At 37.9% G+C, this 16957-nt stretch overlaps 1 protein-coding gene across 4 annotated transcripts in view; it reads right to left on the bottom strand.

The window, feature by feature from the left end:
- gdpd5b (glycerophosphodiester phosphodiesterase domain containing 5b) overlaps window positions 1-16957 on the bottom strand; it is a 39117-nt gene that overhangs the window by 8224 nt on the left and 13936 nt on the right. For all 4 annotated transcript variants that reach the window (XR_011928120.1, XR_011928121.1, XM_072453943.1 and 1 more), the window contains exons 2-9: window positions 14820-14998; window positions 7533-7636; window positions 5828-5921; window positions 4957-5016; window positions 4514-4612; window positions 4074-4167; window positions 2693-2838; window positions 1414-1496 (exon numbers count right to left, since the gene is read on the bottom strand). Coding sequence is in view for 2 of the 4 variants with exons in the window: in XM_072453943.1 (XP_072310044.1) it covers window positions 1414-1496; window positions 2693-2838; window positions 4074-4167; window positions 4514-4612; window positions 4957-5016; window positions 5828-5921; window positions 7533-7636; window positions 14820-14936 (797 nt within the window). In the remaining 2 variants the exon portion in view is untranslated. The remainder of the gene's footprint in view (window positions 1-1413; window positions 1497-2692; window positions 2839-4073; window positions 4168-4513; window positions 4613-4956; window positions 5017-5827; window positions 5922-7532; window positions 7637-14819; window positions 14999-16957) is intronic.

Here is a 16957-nt window from a genome sequence, read left to right as displayed (position 1 = left end):
TTTTAATGTATTTAATTACTTTTTAATATTTTACACTTTTCATTTGATACATGTTTAGCTACTATTAATTGATTTAGAGTATGTATACATAGTTTTAGATTTTTTTTTTAAATTTAGGTTGAGCAATTGTTTATTTTGATTAGTTTTCTGTGCAGCATTTTCAGTTCATAAAATGTGCTATATAAAGTGTATTGGCTATATTGGAAATGTCTATATTTTCTTCTTCTGGCAGTTCACCTTTTCACAGTGAATGACACGAGATTAAGACGGCATTTGAAATAAAGTGCCAATCACAGCCGCTAATTTGTAGCATAACAGTTGCTTGACGCGCTCCGAGGTCTGGTCCAAGACAAGAACCTTGCCATTAAAACCCAAGATCGGTCTCCAGGAGTAAAGCTCTGCCACAGACTTGACAGAACATGCTTGAGTGACTCCGTCTCCACATCACAAACTGCAGCGTCCTCCTCCGCCACTTCCTCTGCCTTTGTTTAAGTGTCTCTGCCCGTCCTCTCTCATTATGTCGTTCACGTCCTGCCTCAACACACCGTCTGTGGACCACTCGCATACAACACTTACGAGGGCCGCTCAGTTAAGAAAAAAAATACATTGAAATCCTGATTATTTAAAAAGACAATAATTATGTATTGTTTGTCAAAAGTTAAGTTGAAAAATAGACTTATTATGTATCAGAGGCAATCATTTATTTTTCTTAAGAACAAGGGCCTATATATTACAGTTGTTTTATATTTTTGTTATTACACTTATTTGTAATAATGTGCTAAATTACACAGCCTTAACTCTCACACAACCATGAGCCAACATGGTAAACAATAAAGAATAGAATAGGGCTGCAACAATTAATCGACTAATCGTGACTAGTCCACTTGAAAAACTATTGCAGTCGTATTTTGAGCTGCATTATAACAGCAAAATGTCAAACATGTTCATTAAGAAAGTCCAACAAATAGTCTATAGCATAATCTAGTCTCAATAGACCATGCCCAACATTGATATTATGAATAAGAGATGAGATGATTTTCTATGGAAACTGTGCTCACTGCTTAGTAACCACCAGATGAGTAATGTAGACAAACACAGAGGCTGTAGCTTTTCCACCTGAAGTATTATATTGTCTTCATATTTATATTGTACATACAGTTGTGACTAACTCCTAAAAGGCAATCAAGTAATGATACGAATAGTAAACGTGAGGCACATTTATAGACATAATTTTGATCAAATCAGTGACTGAGTTACAGATACTGAACAGTGACGTCACAGCCTTATATCTGTTTGACTTTGAGTGTTTAACTTATTGATTTGTCTGTCTCTCTCTGTGTCTCTTTATGTCTTTGTGCGACTCAGTGTGTCAGTGTGTCCTTGTGTGTCTGTGTGTGTGGTGTGTTTAGACACCTAATAGTTACATCAGTCTCCAGTCCAGTGACGTTCATCTGCAGCGCTCTCTGGAAGGACCACATTGTGTTCTCTGGAGCAATCTGGGAACACACAGTTTGGTCATTTGACATTGAATGAAGCATTTAAAATTCTATCTATTTACAGGCTATAAAACATAAATAATAATCATAATTTAAAAAAAACACAATCACAAAAATAAAACAAATCCTCGATAAATCGCGCATTAAGCAATATATAATGTTGTGGATGTTGTTTTTGAAGATCAAGTAGGGTGATATAGACAACGATATCAGGAGTGTGCTTCATTAAAAAAACCTTTGAAAGATGTTTGTTCCATTTTTTTATTTCTAATCTTTCAAATAAGGCTTTACTGTGACATGTCTGCACTTTTGTGGGTAATTTTACAGTTCTTTTATATTTGTGAGATACTCAATTAATACATTTAAAGATTAGAATTCCACAATATTTTCTGATTATAGTCAGCGGCATAATCCACTTAAACACTCAAAATTGTCCACCCCTAATTCCGTCTGCCTTTTGGTTTGACCCCTACAAATAGAATAGCCCAATGTAGTCAGAATAAAACTTCTGCGTACAAAGTAAACTATTTTATACAACAATAAGATTTCTAAAATAACACTCCTTTCACAAAAATGTCCATGATGTTCAAAGTTGTTGAAAAGAGGTCGCCCTCGAAGTTCCAGGTTTCATAAGGCCGAAGGTTGGAACACAGAGGAGGATAATGCTTTAATCAATACGGTCCTTATGGGAAACCAAATGCAGTTTGTGTAACCCAGTGGGAGACTCTCACAGCCTGAAGAGCCACGCCTAAATTTAGCCCAGAGCTGATTGATTACACAAATACCAGGGAACAGAGCAGGGAGCGTAACTGGGCGTATGAGTAATGCTTATGAATAAAATATTATGACTTTTGAAATGTTCGGTTTTAAAAGGGAAGAGGTGCAGAGGCGTTAGAAGTGGAAAGAAATTGTCTGTGTTCTGTGCCGTAAACGGTTTTATAACGAGTTAAAAATTGTTGATTCACGTTCACGTTTTATATTTATTAAATTGAACATTTCAGAGAGACAGTGCAGTATAGGAACAACCTCCCACAATGTTTCAATTAACTATAGTTGTCAAAAGGAGTCTGCCAACTACTGGCAACGCACACAAAGAAGAAACAATGCCATGTAAGCACTTGTGGAGCCCTGTATGAAAGCGTGAGGAATGGAATTTGTCAAAGCTAATTTAAACTGTAAACTGCCAGCTGACCCACCATGGCTGCTCCTTGGTGGCCGATGACATCTGGACGTTGCTTGAGGTTTGAGGGGTCCATAATGCACGGAGAGGTAACGTACAAAGGCACCGTGTACAGAGCCAAGAGGACACTGAAGTACAACAGCACCACCACCACCTGGAAAACTGACATTTTCATTTAGTTAGTTCATTATCTGTTCATGTCAGAATTGGGCGGTTGATATCGCCTAACACATTTTTAACATTCAAGACACTGGCCATAAAGACACGGCACTCTCAAACTAAAATAATATTGACCGATAAAAATGCAATGACAAGTGCCTCAAATGCTGTTTGTCTCAGAACTGAACAGAATCTTTGCAGAAATGTCCTCTAATTAACTTGACGACACTTTTTATTTTTTAACTTGATTTCTTTGGCAGGGACAGTGTAGTCAGACATAGTTACAAGCAGCTGATGTGATGCATACAAAGTCTAATAAATACATTGAGAGCTAATTTTCCACTTCGGTCCCTGTTGTTGCTTTTCTACAACAACACTTATTATTAACAACACTCATTATGATAAAAATGATACAAAAAAATCCATGTTTATTATTATTTTCTTGTTTCCAGCATTTTTTGGTTTTGTACGGTAAATAGAAATTTAAAATACCCACATGGGAAAATCTTATCGGGACAATAAACACATTTGTTGGTTCAAAGCAACAGTGATGACAGTGACAGAGACGCACTCACACAAGGAGTGAATAGGTTTCAAGGTCAGCTACAGGGCGGGGCCAAGCCAGCTCTCCTGTTACAGACGGACCACAAAAGGACTGCAGAAATGGGCTAATGTATTTGAGCAAATTAAAAGCCAAATTGTGATGGTATAGATGTCCCAAAAATTGTAGAATGTGCAGGTTTAAAATAAATACAATTTATCATAGATCATCATTCATTTTAATCAACACGAAATTTCCCCATGTGTGGACAATAAAGGAATATCTTATCTTATTTTAAAATGTCAGTGAGTTAGAGGGGGAAACTATTATGATACAGAACATTTACCCAGAAGGCATTCCCTAAAGCTAAACGTTAAATGTTTGTTTGTTTGCTAAGCATTTTTTTATTAAACAGATTATTTAAGTACATTTTATTTGTCTTGAGTGACGCGAGGGGACGTCACATCCATTCAGTAAAAGGTTATTCACTCAAAGAGGAAAAAGTCAATATGTCCCTGCTGAGAAGGGTCACGTGATCCTGTAGGAATGTTCGTTATCACAACAGTGTGGGGCGGAGGGTGGGGTGGAAGGGCCGGTGTGCACACACAGTAAATCATTGATTCTACTGTTCATGTATGTCACGGACCCTCACAACAGGTAAACATTAGTCATAATCTCAGTTTCACCAGAAACTCACTTGTTTTCTCCGCTCGAGCCACTTGTCCCGCCACAATCCAGGAGAGAGCTGTGACCGCTGCTACCGCCCCTATGTGCAGGAACGGGCCGGTCGCCTAAAAGTAAAATATGGGTTACCTTAAAAGTCAACAGATAAATACTATTGACATCACACCATCAGAAACCTCACTCTGAGTCAATAGCTATAATTCTCAAAGCCACTGACTGTTTCAGTGATCCCACTTGAGTCTTCAAAGAGCTTGTGGTAGAAAACCACAATGATGAACAATAGTCATTGGCTTTCTACAGACAAACTGCCCACATTCACACAACAATAAAGCAAAGATCTCATCATAACATACAGCCATGTTTTTACACTGAAATTTAGTTTTGTCTGGTCACAAAGAGATACAATTTTCTCTGAATAGTTTTTTGGCCTGTATAAATGTGAAGTGGCTTTACCAGCAGTGAGATGGGCACCACGTCCCACTCGTAGCCCCACATCTGGGTGACCGATATCACCCCGACTACAGTGGTGAGGAGAGCCACGGTGACTCCTATCTGTGAGGACAAGGGAGGAAGTCACAGTAAATACCACTTGGAATGCATCTGTACACAAACAAAAACACAGCATTTACAGGCGACACTGGTCTTCACGGTTTACTGATAACACTGTGGGTTCAGCTTAGGGCATAATAAAACCAAAACAACTAAAAATAACTCTAATGCGGAAACAACATTTAAATAAATAAATGATTTCAGTCTCAATCCTAAACTCTTAATACCACAAATGCCTTTTGAATACTGTTGTTCCCACGCTTAAGGACACAAAAGAGAACAACAATACGTACGATCCCCGCCCACTCAGCACAATCAGCTGCCCAGTCTCACTTTCCACACTTTACCTTATGGAGCCAGTGCAAATTCAGCTGTTGGCCAACTGCAACGTGGCAAAGTGCTAAAACCTAAAAACAGAAAAATACGCTATGTTAACAGCTTTATTTTCTCATTGCTAAAATAATAAAAACTGTATAATACTTTCAGTGGACTTTGCAACAAAAGCAGTGTCAATTTCTTCAAAAATATAGAACTACAATAATATAATTTCATTCTTGGACCACTTCAGACACAAGCTGTAGTAAAAGAGTTGATCTTACTTTCCTCCCTCCCATCACAATAAATTCATGTGCACTATAATTTTGACTTCATTATTATATATTTTCAAAAATGTAAATTCATTTTTTATGCATGGACCAAATGCTTTATGGGTTTATGATGTTTGTTTGTGTGCAACTGGACACAAATGTCTCCCGTATTCTAGCATGTAAAAATTAATTGCCGTTTCGGAGATATCCAAAATTGGAATACTGAGTACTATATCATCTTTAAGTAGCTGATTAAAAATACAAAAAGCTGAAACTTACTGTGCAATCGTCCCAACAAGGGTGTAAAGTGACATTTGCATCATCCTTTCACCATTTCTGTGAAAGTTGAACCTAAACCATGACATTTACAGGCAAATATAAGCACCTGTCTGATGAAGTGATATCATGTTGTTGAATTATTGTCATCAGTATAATGAAAAAACATAATGATATTCATAATTGCTTCCCTTCTGTCCAACAAAGCACATCTCCTGAATTAGTGTCTTAGGACTTTGCGCATTCATAATTGTCCATCTCGCTCACTCCTCAAGATGGAAAGATAATCTGTTGTCATCATGCTTTACCTGTCAATTGGTCATGTTTTGTCTTATTCAAGTAATTTTTTTTTTACCATTAAAAGTGTGACGTAGGTGAATCCGGCGGCGGTGGTGGCCAGGATGGGTGCCGTGCCGTCGCTCCACACCCCAGAACGGTTATAGAGAAACCTGTTGCGACGAGAGAGACTCAAGAGTTCAAAAGGTCTGTTAAAACTCCTGGACACAGCTGTGGAGCAAACACGGGAGCATGATAAAGTGTGGGAACGACGTGACCGCGGGGCCCTGGAGCAGTAATTACATTCAGAGCCTTGGCAGTGATGGGCGGGCGGCAACACAGCAGGGTTTCTAAGGGCAGACGCTCAAACAGGCCCGTTTGATGACATCCATGCTTATAGACACACCAGGTGGTAATCAAACGGATGCAACATTTCAAACGCCATAGCAATACTACAGAATATGCACGATACTTTATACATTGTGTTATCTGTATATCTGAATGCATTTTAAATCACTTTTCTGGGGCAAATTCAGACAACGCACAGCTGTACTTTTTGTCACCATGTGGTCTGACAAAGATCATTCTAAAATTGTACAGGAAATGTCAACATTTGTCACATGATTAATATTTTTCTTGTATCAATACTTGCTCAAATAAGTTTTAGTGTTGATTAGTACCCAATTAGATTTTTTGGGGCCAAATGGCGGTTGAGAACAAAAAAGTGCTCAGAATAGAGACGATTACACACCTAATCCTGTAAAATGCACTGAAATAGAGGCTTGAAATATTTACTTTGTTTAGAATGGCCTTTATTTGTTATTACAATTCAATCGATAATTTATTTCAATTTGCGTTAATGTTAATATATTTTTGTAGCATAGCTTTAATTGCTTAAGCCCTTTTGATCATTGGTAAAATGTTTAGTTGTTCACATGTCAGTGTTTAAGTATCGGAACATGTAGCATTTTATTGGTAAAAAGTAAAAGAAAAAATGGACAAAACCTAAATTTAGACCTCTGCCACACATGAAATTAATATTTCATACTACTACATATGACCATGAGATTAAGTGCTAATGGCACAGTTTGTCAGAGGTAGAAGTAAAGCTGGTAGATTAATGGGAGAGGAAAGAGGGCAGGATAATTATAGACCAAGTGGAAAGGGTGGAGAGAGGTGGACAGCGGGTAACAAAAAGAGGTGACATTGAGGAGGTTTGAGTGGCCGCTGTCTGAAAATAAATATAGCTTCTGTGCAATTATATTACTCTTTGTTTTTGTTCACAGGTGGATAAACATGTAAAGCAAAAAATGTATCTTTAATATAACACGATAATATTGATGCACAGAGGTTGTTCCTGCATACTATTGGAGGTGGTTGAAAGTATTGGAAGTTTGTCAAAAAAAGATAAATACTTATTTAATAAATATTCTCAAAAATGTTCAGAAGGTGACAAGAAAATGGTGAAATTAAACATTATTATCAGGATTATATTACAAATAAAAGCTGGAGACATCATTGAGATGGCTATCAGGCATCAGGCTTTTACATTATATACATGACTTAAACAGGCGTTCCCAAAGTAAAATTATTACGCTGCATTTAACTGTAAAACTGTATATTTTAGTAATAAATACAAACTACAAATTAATACAATATACAATAGTAAATAACTTTCGCAATGGGGGTGTTCTCACGGTTATTTTTGGTCTCTTGGTCTGAAAACTTTCTGAAACCCGAACTTCTAAAACACAGAGGTGATAGTGAAAGCAGAAGCGCCTTACCAGTTGTACTCGCTGTAGTCATTATGAGCTTCCCACCAAAAGTAGGACCACAGCAGCAGCAGGCCGAAGGTGAAGAGCAGGACGAAGGACCACAGCAGCTCCCACTGAAACACATGAACACCATTCATTACCGCTGTCCCCAAAAGACTGACTTCAAGTGGACCAGGTTTGTTTGGTGCGTTCACAACTCCAAAACCTCAAGCGCACCAGAGTATGCTTCAATCGGTGGAAATATGCCCTTAAAAGCAAGGACTAAGCCAGGACTTAACTAAGAACTAAACTCGATTTGCCAATAGCAGTAAAACACAAATTAAAGTCTGTTGAAAATTATCTTAAACTTCTTTCAAAACTTTAGCACATTCGTCATTTCTCTGTGTTCCAAATCTCATCAGCACAAATTAACGGTGTATTCCCTTATCCTCTCCTCCAATTATCTTACATTAATGATGTCTTTGCACAGAATAACTAATTACCGTCCTTGTCGACCAAGCGCCTCACACTGTCACACTTCACCTGCACATATTAAATTGGCTACACTATGATAAAATGTCAGCCACGGGCAAAAATTAATCCTTAAATACATTCATGCATCACCCTGTAACCTTGTAAGCCACTTATCATTTACAGTAAGAGAGACATGAGGGACCAGAACAGGAGCGGGGCCCGGGCAACTTTACAATTAGTTCTCGCTGTGACAAGGCATTTTCGGTAGTTAATTAAATATTTTTTCATTGTACAGTACCATAGCATAATAGGTCGAGTAGTTAGTGTATTTTTTAACTTTACTTCAAGGCTTGAGACTGTTCAATAAACATACAACAGTTCACACAATATCCACGTTTAAACAAATTGTCAGTAATTTTACGTTTGATTAAACTAGAATCATGTCACATTTCCACAATATTCTGAGTTATTGATGTTCACTTGTGGCTTAAATGTGCATATGTAACTTTTATGGCGGGGTCTTTCATTGCATAGTGGGATTACGCAGCCGCAGACACGTTGTTGCACATACAGATACTCTCATTCATGGCATTGTTCAGGCTGACGCGAGTAGATAAAGCAGATTAAATGCATCTTTCTTGATATTTCATGCGAACGGCAAATCTACTTCTACTTCAGCCCAAGAGCATGACTAAGAGCGCAAACTACCGGGAAGTATGTCTATTGATGACATACTGACACATTAGCATATTGCACCTAGTTCCCAAGGCGTTTTAATGAGTGCCTTCAAATGCGTGTGAGAGAAAAGCCTGCAGCTCAGTAACATCCTCCCACCTCGCCTCTGCATTTACAACAGTTTTAGATCTCTGCATTAGATTAAACACAGACATAAGAGCTGGAGTTTATAAAACACCCTTAAAATGGAAATGCTATTTTTTTTTAAGTTGAAAAGGTACCAAAAGGAAATGATACAGTAGCATCCAGCTCTCACCTGCTTATTTACATAACATTAGCATATTGCACCGCTTTTTGTCCAGGCACCTTACACCGAGATGCAGCAACTGTAGGGTTTAAGTTCCTCGACAAAATTTACTTTAACCTATTGAAAATGCAAAAGAAGGGGGAAAAATGATGACAGAAGCAGCATAGATGTAAATAAGGTTAAAGTTAGATATATCTGCATTTGTTAGCTTATCGAGTTATCTAGTACAGGCAGATATTTTGTTTTGGTCGACTTGCTGCCTATGGTGCTCTGTTATTGGTTTGTGGTTAAATAGGGCTGTGGATGAGTTTGTAGTGATTTTAAATTACATAAATGTATGGAAAATTATCAAAATTGGACCAAAAATTAAAAATAAAAATGGCCATCTGTTTTTCTGTATCTGTATCTGTCATGAAATATCCTTCTCTAGTTTAAGTACCGTACACATATAGATTCTGTAGGAAGTATAATGTAATGAAACAAGCTTGTTATGGTGAAAATTAATAATTCAAATGTTTTTACACACCACCACCATGTTTTACAAACCAACTAAACCATTCCGTCCGCCCTTTTCTGTCTGAGACACCAAGCTGACAGATACATATGGACATAGAAAAACGCAGAGTACACAATCATAAATTGGTACCAATCGTTTTACATAGAAACGGGGACTCGGTTTCCCGCTCAGGGAGGCTCACATCACATGCTTTCTCAGAGCTCCCGTCTTCACAGGACTAACACCTCATTCCCATGTCACATTCCTGAGCAATCTCGATCCCAGGCATTTCACGCTTGGTCTACTGCGGCACCCCTTCATAATTCAAGCGCTGGGCTAAATCACAATGTAATGTAGAACTCTTTGACTTGTATGTTGAACCACATTCTCTCCACGGATGATGCAGTGCTCTATCCAAGACACGAACAACAAGTGAATCCCAGGTGGTGGCATCAGTCAAATACACAGCTTGTTCAGGTCCACTACAGATATTGTTCAGGTCCAATACAGATATTTGGGCTTTGAGTATATTCCAACCCTATATCTACAGACTAGGTTTCTCTCCTTAAACTGCAAAACATTGTAAAATAACGTAGTGACTGAATTATGTAGGTTCTGAGATTTAAAAGGAGAGATCTCAATACTAACATTACTGGATTGACTTATTTGACCCGATACGCCAAATCGATTTTGTTAAAACTTTTTTTTAGGCAATCCTCACCAAAAAATATTTTCCGTATGTTATCACGTGGTCTAGTACTAGTTCAGAGATATGCGATCCATTAAAACGGTTCAGTATCCTGACTTAAGCCCATTGGAAGAATAGAATAGATACATACATAAAGTAGAAGATTCATCATTTGTGATCTTTTACTTGAATATCCTCTAAATAAAACTTTGTAGCAGCAAGGTTGTAATGTACTCATTATGTATCTATACTCGTATTTCACTATATCAAATTAATGTGGTACTTTGAGGGTTTTTTTTAATTTATATTTACATTTTAGGAAATAAAAAAGGAAAACACTGTTCATTATTTTCATGTCAACACCACACACACAACCAGAGACAAATATCAAGTGAGCCCGTTCTATTTTTGCCCCCATTGTGTTCCTGAACGCTAAACACTAAAGCTAAATGGAAATACTTTCAATTATTACTGAGAGGCCGGATCGGTTTGCAGGTGGTGACGCGGCCCGTTTTCCAACAAAGCACCTTGCATAAAGACAAGTTGCACAAACGTGGTGGGCCATCCTAAACAGCTCGACGCGATGAGCAGCGATGAGGGACAAACTGCATTATGGGTACCTGGATTATGGAGAGAGCTGTTTTAACATGAGATTGTCAAGCTCTCACGCTCCTGTGATTTGCCGGGCTCCCGTTACCAGAAGCTGATCCCTGTGTTCTTGATTGGTCACAGTTTGTTTACTGGGATCGTTAAACATGTAGTCGAATGACATCACCTTGACTCTGAGCTTCTGTGACTGAAAAACCTCGCTGCAGAGCTCAAAATCAATAAGATGTTAAGTGCAATGGGAAATTAATGACTTAAGCATTAAGGTTTTAGATAATGGGACTAGTACATTTTGTATACCATTTAGAATCAAATTTGAATATTACATCAGAGTGTTCATTGGAAAAAACATTATATGTGTTTGTACTTATATGGCACTTTATTCAGAAAACAAAGGAGCAACACAAGTTAAACTGTATAGAAAATTTGGGTTTTTAAAAACAATATTGAAAGAAAAGCTCAGTAGCGCCACCTCAAAAATTGTTTTACATGAGACCAATGGGAATGAAATTCAATGTCTGTCAATGAAACCTACTGCTTAAAAAAATAGTTCATGTCTAAAAATGAATATTATGATCCCGCCCTAAACCCTACAAGGTTTTATTTAATAAAATATTTTTTGACATCTCAGGAGTTTCCACAATTTTCATTGAAAACACTTAAATCTTGGTCAAAAGCCATGTGTATTAAAATATTACCTACGAGTTTAAACATAACTATACCCCTTTAAATTTATATATTTTAAATGCATAAGACAATCTGCTCATTGCATACTTTGTGAAAATATTTACAGTGCAACAGTTTATAATGGGGCTATTATCATTTGAGGCAGAAACACGTTTTGAGACCTTTTGCTAATGCCACGCTCCCTTTAAGTCGACCGATTGATGCAGGGGGTTATTAGTCAACCATAAATGATAACCCTAGTATCTATTTCATATAATAAAGAAAGACAATTCAATACAAAATACAGTATATGTTACAACGGAAACAGTTGGTTTAACAAGAATGTCCTGAGATAACTTGCTTTTAGTTCCCGATAAGAGTTAGACCACTTCCTGAGTTCAAATGTCCAGATCTTATCATTACATTGTAATATATATATATATATATATATATATATATATATATATATATATATATATATATATATATATATATATATATATATATATATATATATATATATATATATATATATATATATATATATATATATATATATATATATATATATATATATATATATATATATATATATATATATATATATATATATATATATATATATATATATATATATAAATATATATATATATATATATATATATATATATATATATATATATATATATATATATATATATGCATATATGCGCTGGCCTCTTGTTTTGCCCGGTTCACTGGGGTCACAAAGACTAGAGACTGGAACCATTCATGACATGGTCCAAACACACAAAGTGAACAAGCGAGTGCTGACACGGCACTATCCGATCAGACGAAAGACAATCACGAGCCAGGGAAAACAGATACACAGGGTCAAGTTACTGGATACAGATAGGAAAAATCAATAAGTCTTTATTTTAGGACCACAATGCTTTTTATATTATAAGTGCTATCAAATATTATCCATAGCTCTATTATGATGGCTACACAATACATGGGCCGACTGGAGACTTTTGTGTTACAGGAGCAGCTGCTGCATGGGCACAGGATGGTATGTGGGCATGAATAAATGATGTAAGTCCACACTAAAACATTAAAGTTATGTCTGGGCATGTGTCTCTGTGTTGTCCTTAACTACTCAATAACATAGATAATGTGAAGGACAGAGCCTCTCCTGGTGGCTCCACAATAGAAGTTTAATATGGTTTGGCACGTTTAATATGATTAGGAAACAAAATAGTCAGACAACAAGAAACTAATTGGAAAGGCAGAAATGAAAGTCTGGAGCATACAGTTTTGATTTGTGGACCTTACCAAGCAAATAAAGGCGTCTCCCATATGTTACTAAAGCTCTCCCCTTAATAATGGTGGCAGACCAACTTTGTATTATGTTATCACCTGGCCCCATAAATTTGCTGATAATTATCTAGTAATAAAAATAAGAAGCAAAGCGTTGACAGACCACCTGGAAACATTGGAGTCATGTGATCCTTAATCTTTGATGTTGAAAGCTCAAGGTTACTCCAGAGCAGGTACAGACCAACAAAGGACAATTCCTTTAAATGTGTTTTTTTTTTTTAATTAATGCAGGACCAAGAACCTTCTGGGGATTTAGGGGACGAGTGTCTGTAACCTAGACATTTTGCTTTTTAAATAGAATGTATTTAATATATATACATTACACAGGAAACAAATATTTCATTTCTAGAATACACAATTTATACATTTTAAAACTCCCACTGTAGCGTGTTTACCTTGTGCATGGTTTTCTTTCGTTTGAGTTCTGTACTAATTTGTTTGTGAACTTTAGTACTGCTGGCTTATTGCCGCTTTTGTCCGTGTCATCCATATTTTTTAAAAGATGAAATTGCAATGAGAAGTTGAAAAAATTCCTCCTTTAAATAATAAATTAATAATTTCTGTGTTTTTTTTTTATATTTACCTGGATTATGCAAATGTTTTCAAAAAGTCATTAACAATACATCATTCCATTTATAAAGCGCAAAGACAAATCAGTGAGTAGCGGAGAGTATTGAACTGTGTTTTATTAAGTTTGTCTGTATCATAGACCTTCTTCATGGGCTTTTCCAAATCGTTCTCTACATCCTCATCTCTTAAATCTGGCTCCATACTGTAGCTCATCTTTGGTCTTTCTTTAGACTGTCTGGTTGTTCAAGCCCCAGCATGTTTACCTTTGAATTCATCATCTCTCAAGTACACCCCCCTCCCAATACAAAATAATACAGTGAAGGTCAAAGACACAACAATGTCACAAATATAAATGTCCATTTTTATGATGTATTGGTTTAAAAGTGTCTTGTGTGCTGATGAAAATGCTGCAGCGCAAACATTATCTTTTGCGCCAAGGTCAACTGAATGTCACTGAGGGTCCATTAACAGATTGACGGGGGACAGTGGATAAAGTCCCTACAGACATCCACTGTATTATGTGAAAATGAACTGTAAGCTTCCCCTGAATGTCTAACCCTGGGATAAGCTGTTATGTGAAGTACTGCCACACGAAATATTTGGCTTTGAAAGAAACATCTTCAACATATTAGAAAAACCTACAAGGAGAAAGTCTATTCAATCAGCCTCTTTCATGTTTTGAGTGACAGACAGATTTAACCAATCCCAGAGAAGTGCATTTGATTGTGCAGATAAATAGGTTCAAATGCCAAGGGGGTGCTTTGTGTTCGAACTGGTCTTTTAAAATTTTAATTTTTAACCATTTAAAAAGCATGTGTACGTACAAAAATGTGGTCCCGCCCCCGTTCTCTCCTCCGCCCCCGTTCTCTCGTTCTCTCCTCCGCCCCCGTTCTCTCGTTCTCTCCTCCGCCCCCGGTCCGTTCTCTCCGCCCGTTCTCTCCGCCCGTTCTCTCCGCCCGTTCTCTCCGCCCGTTCTCTCCGCCCGTTCTCTCAGCCCGTTCTCTCAGCCCGTTCTCTCAGCCCGTTCTCTCAGCCCGTTCTCTCAGCCCGTTCTCTCAGCCCGTTCTCTCAGCCCGTTCTCTCAGCCCGTTCTCTCAGCCCGTTCTCTCAGCCCGTTCTCTCAGCCCGTTCTCTCAGCCCGCCCGTTCTCTCCGCCCGTTCTCTCCGCCCGTTCTCTCCGCCCGTTCTCTCCGCCCGTTCTCTCCGCCCGTTCTCTCCGCCCGTTCTCTCCGCCCGTTCTCTCCGCCCGTTCTCTCCGCCCGTTCTCTCAGCCCGTTCTCTCAGCCCGTTCTCTCAGCCCGTTCTCTCAGCCCGTTCTCTCAGCCCGTTCTCTCAGCCCGTTCTCTCAGCCCGTTCTCTCAGCCCGTTCTCTCAGCCCGTTCTCTCAGCCCGTTCTCTCAGCCCGATACAGGCTTTACTAGTGATTCCCACCCCACGGGCTGGGGACCCATGGTGTGGGCTCCGTTTTGGGCTGACCTTGGTGGTGTCATCGTGGGAGCGCTGGTAGCGTTTCCAGCGGCAGCCGTAGATCCCGGTGATGCAGGACAAGCACAGCTGTCGCTCGTACACCTGCAGAGGCTGGTGTTTGACCATGCTCCTTTAGTCAGTGCCCGACCCGCCTCCAAACCACGAACATCCCACTGACAGGCAGGAACCTGGAGGAACAATTAAAACGCTGGTAATTATAAAGCATAGAAATATTGATGTATAGTATACTTGATGCCATCATACATAATAAGGGGTGCGCAATATTGACAAAAATGTATCTCAATATTTTTGGAGTAGCCCGACGAAGCAAAGAGATGTGTTAAAACATGTCTTTAAACGTGTTGGTTGATAATCATCAGACCAATGAGAAATTCCTGTGAAGTGAATCACAAAAGTACAGAAATAACACCTTTTTTAAATTTTTAGTTCTTTTTGTAGCATTTTAACAATAAACTATATACTCGATATTCGACTTATGCATATCTTCAAAACAACATTCACAGTATTAAATAAATTGCTATGTTGCCAGTCTCTAACATCAATATTTATTTTCTCAAAATTCACTGCTTATTTTAACTTTCCCGTCTTTGTAGGCCAGAGTTTTATTTTAAGAAAGGTTAGTTAAGTAGGTGCTTGCTTTCCAGCTGCAGTTTCCAATGACAACCAATAAAATAAGCAGCAGGTTTCACCAATAAGGCAGTGAAAGTTAAACTACATGTTGAACACAGTTTAGATCAGCATGAGCATGAGTACAGTCTGTGCCCCGGCGAAACGTCAGGAGAGGGTAAGGCCTCTACTGCATGTACTGCACAACCTCTGGCATTTACTAAAACAGACGAGGTCAAAATACCCTAACCTGCACAGGGACAAGATTACATGGAAAACATGAACATTTTGAGTTTTGAAAAGTGTAAATGTGCAAGATAAGAAAACATTCAGAGATATAATTTATATTAAAACATACATGGTTCAGACGAAAAGGCTCATGCACTATGTGTATGACGTCCCAAAGTAGCAAAATGGGGTGGGTGATATTGACATAATGATAGTGAAATAATATTATGTCCATCCTTTAAATGTATTAGTTGAAGTTCAATTAAAAGTGCAGAAATTATCTGAAAGTTTACAACACACCTTTTGTTGTTTTTCAAACTAAAAACGATATACTCAATATTCAAATGTTGCAAATTCACAAACTCTAACTCGTCGGTTGTTTCTTGGAAGAGTTAATTAGGATTTCAGGCATATCAAAATAAAAGCTTTCCTACAAACATTAGTGGGCCTAAAGTGATTTGAATCCAAACCAAATCTCATTTTTATCCCTTACAATTTTTTCATGACAAAAAAGGTACCATATTTTTAGTGTCTAGACAGAGTCGACATGGTAGAACATTGCCTCTTCCACACACACACGACACAAACACTGCTCTATCATCTTGGCAGCATTTGTGGCTCACTGAACATTTGCTGATTCAGCTGTAATGATAATCATATTACTGGTGACTGTTCACGCACTTCGCAAAAACAGGACCCAGCCTGTTATGCTGCCGTTTCGCCTTCATAACACACCTCAACAGCTTCTTATTGGCAAGTAAGAACAAAGTAAATCTTCATCCTGCATCCAAAAAGGAAGGATAGATTCATGCTTTCAGATTCAAAACATATGGATTTGTACATTATTAGCATTTGTGGTTTAGGGCTTGGGCAATATTACAAAAACATCAAAATATGTTTCCCTTGTATTGATCGGTCCCACTTCAATACTTTTGCTTAATTTCCTGAACATAAACGATACAGACCTTTTATAGACACATACTTCCGTCTGACAGAGGATTAGCTGTAGACTTCTCATTTAAAAAGACTCAAACATATTATTGACAATTAGAAACGACAGAATCACAATTTAAAATTGTATTAAGTGAGCAGCCCCATTTTTTTTTTATTGTGCATGGAGCAAAGTGAGCCATTAAAAGCCACTAATTAAGTCATCGTCGGCCAAAGTTTTTAATTACCACACCAAAGTGTATAGCAGCCTCATCACTTTAACCTTTGTGCATTATAAATAAGCTGTTATAAATGACATATTCCCATTGAAGACCGCCTTTGCCCCTTGTGTTCCCGCTGTG

The sequence above is a fragment of the Eucyclogobius newberryi genome, unplaced genomic scaffold (genome assembly GCF_026437365.1).
Source record: "Eucyclogobius newberryi isolate DKJ021-1_F unplaced genomic scaffold, fEucNew1.0.hap1 SCAF_10, whole genome shotgun sequence".
Taxonomy (NCBI): Eukaryota; Metazoa; Chordata; class Actinopteri; order Gobiiformes; family Gobiidae; genus Eucyclogobius; species Eucyclogobius newberryi.
This window is presented reverse-complemented; position numbering and strand designations above follow the sequence as displayed.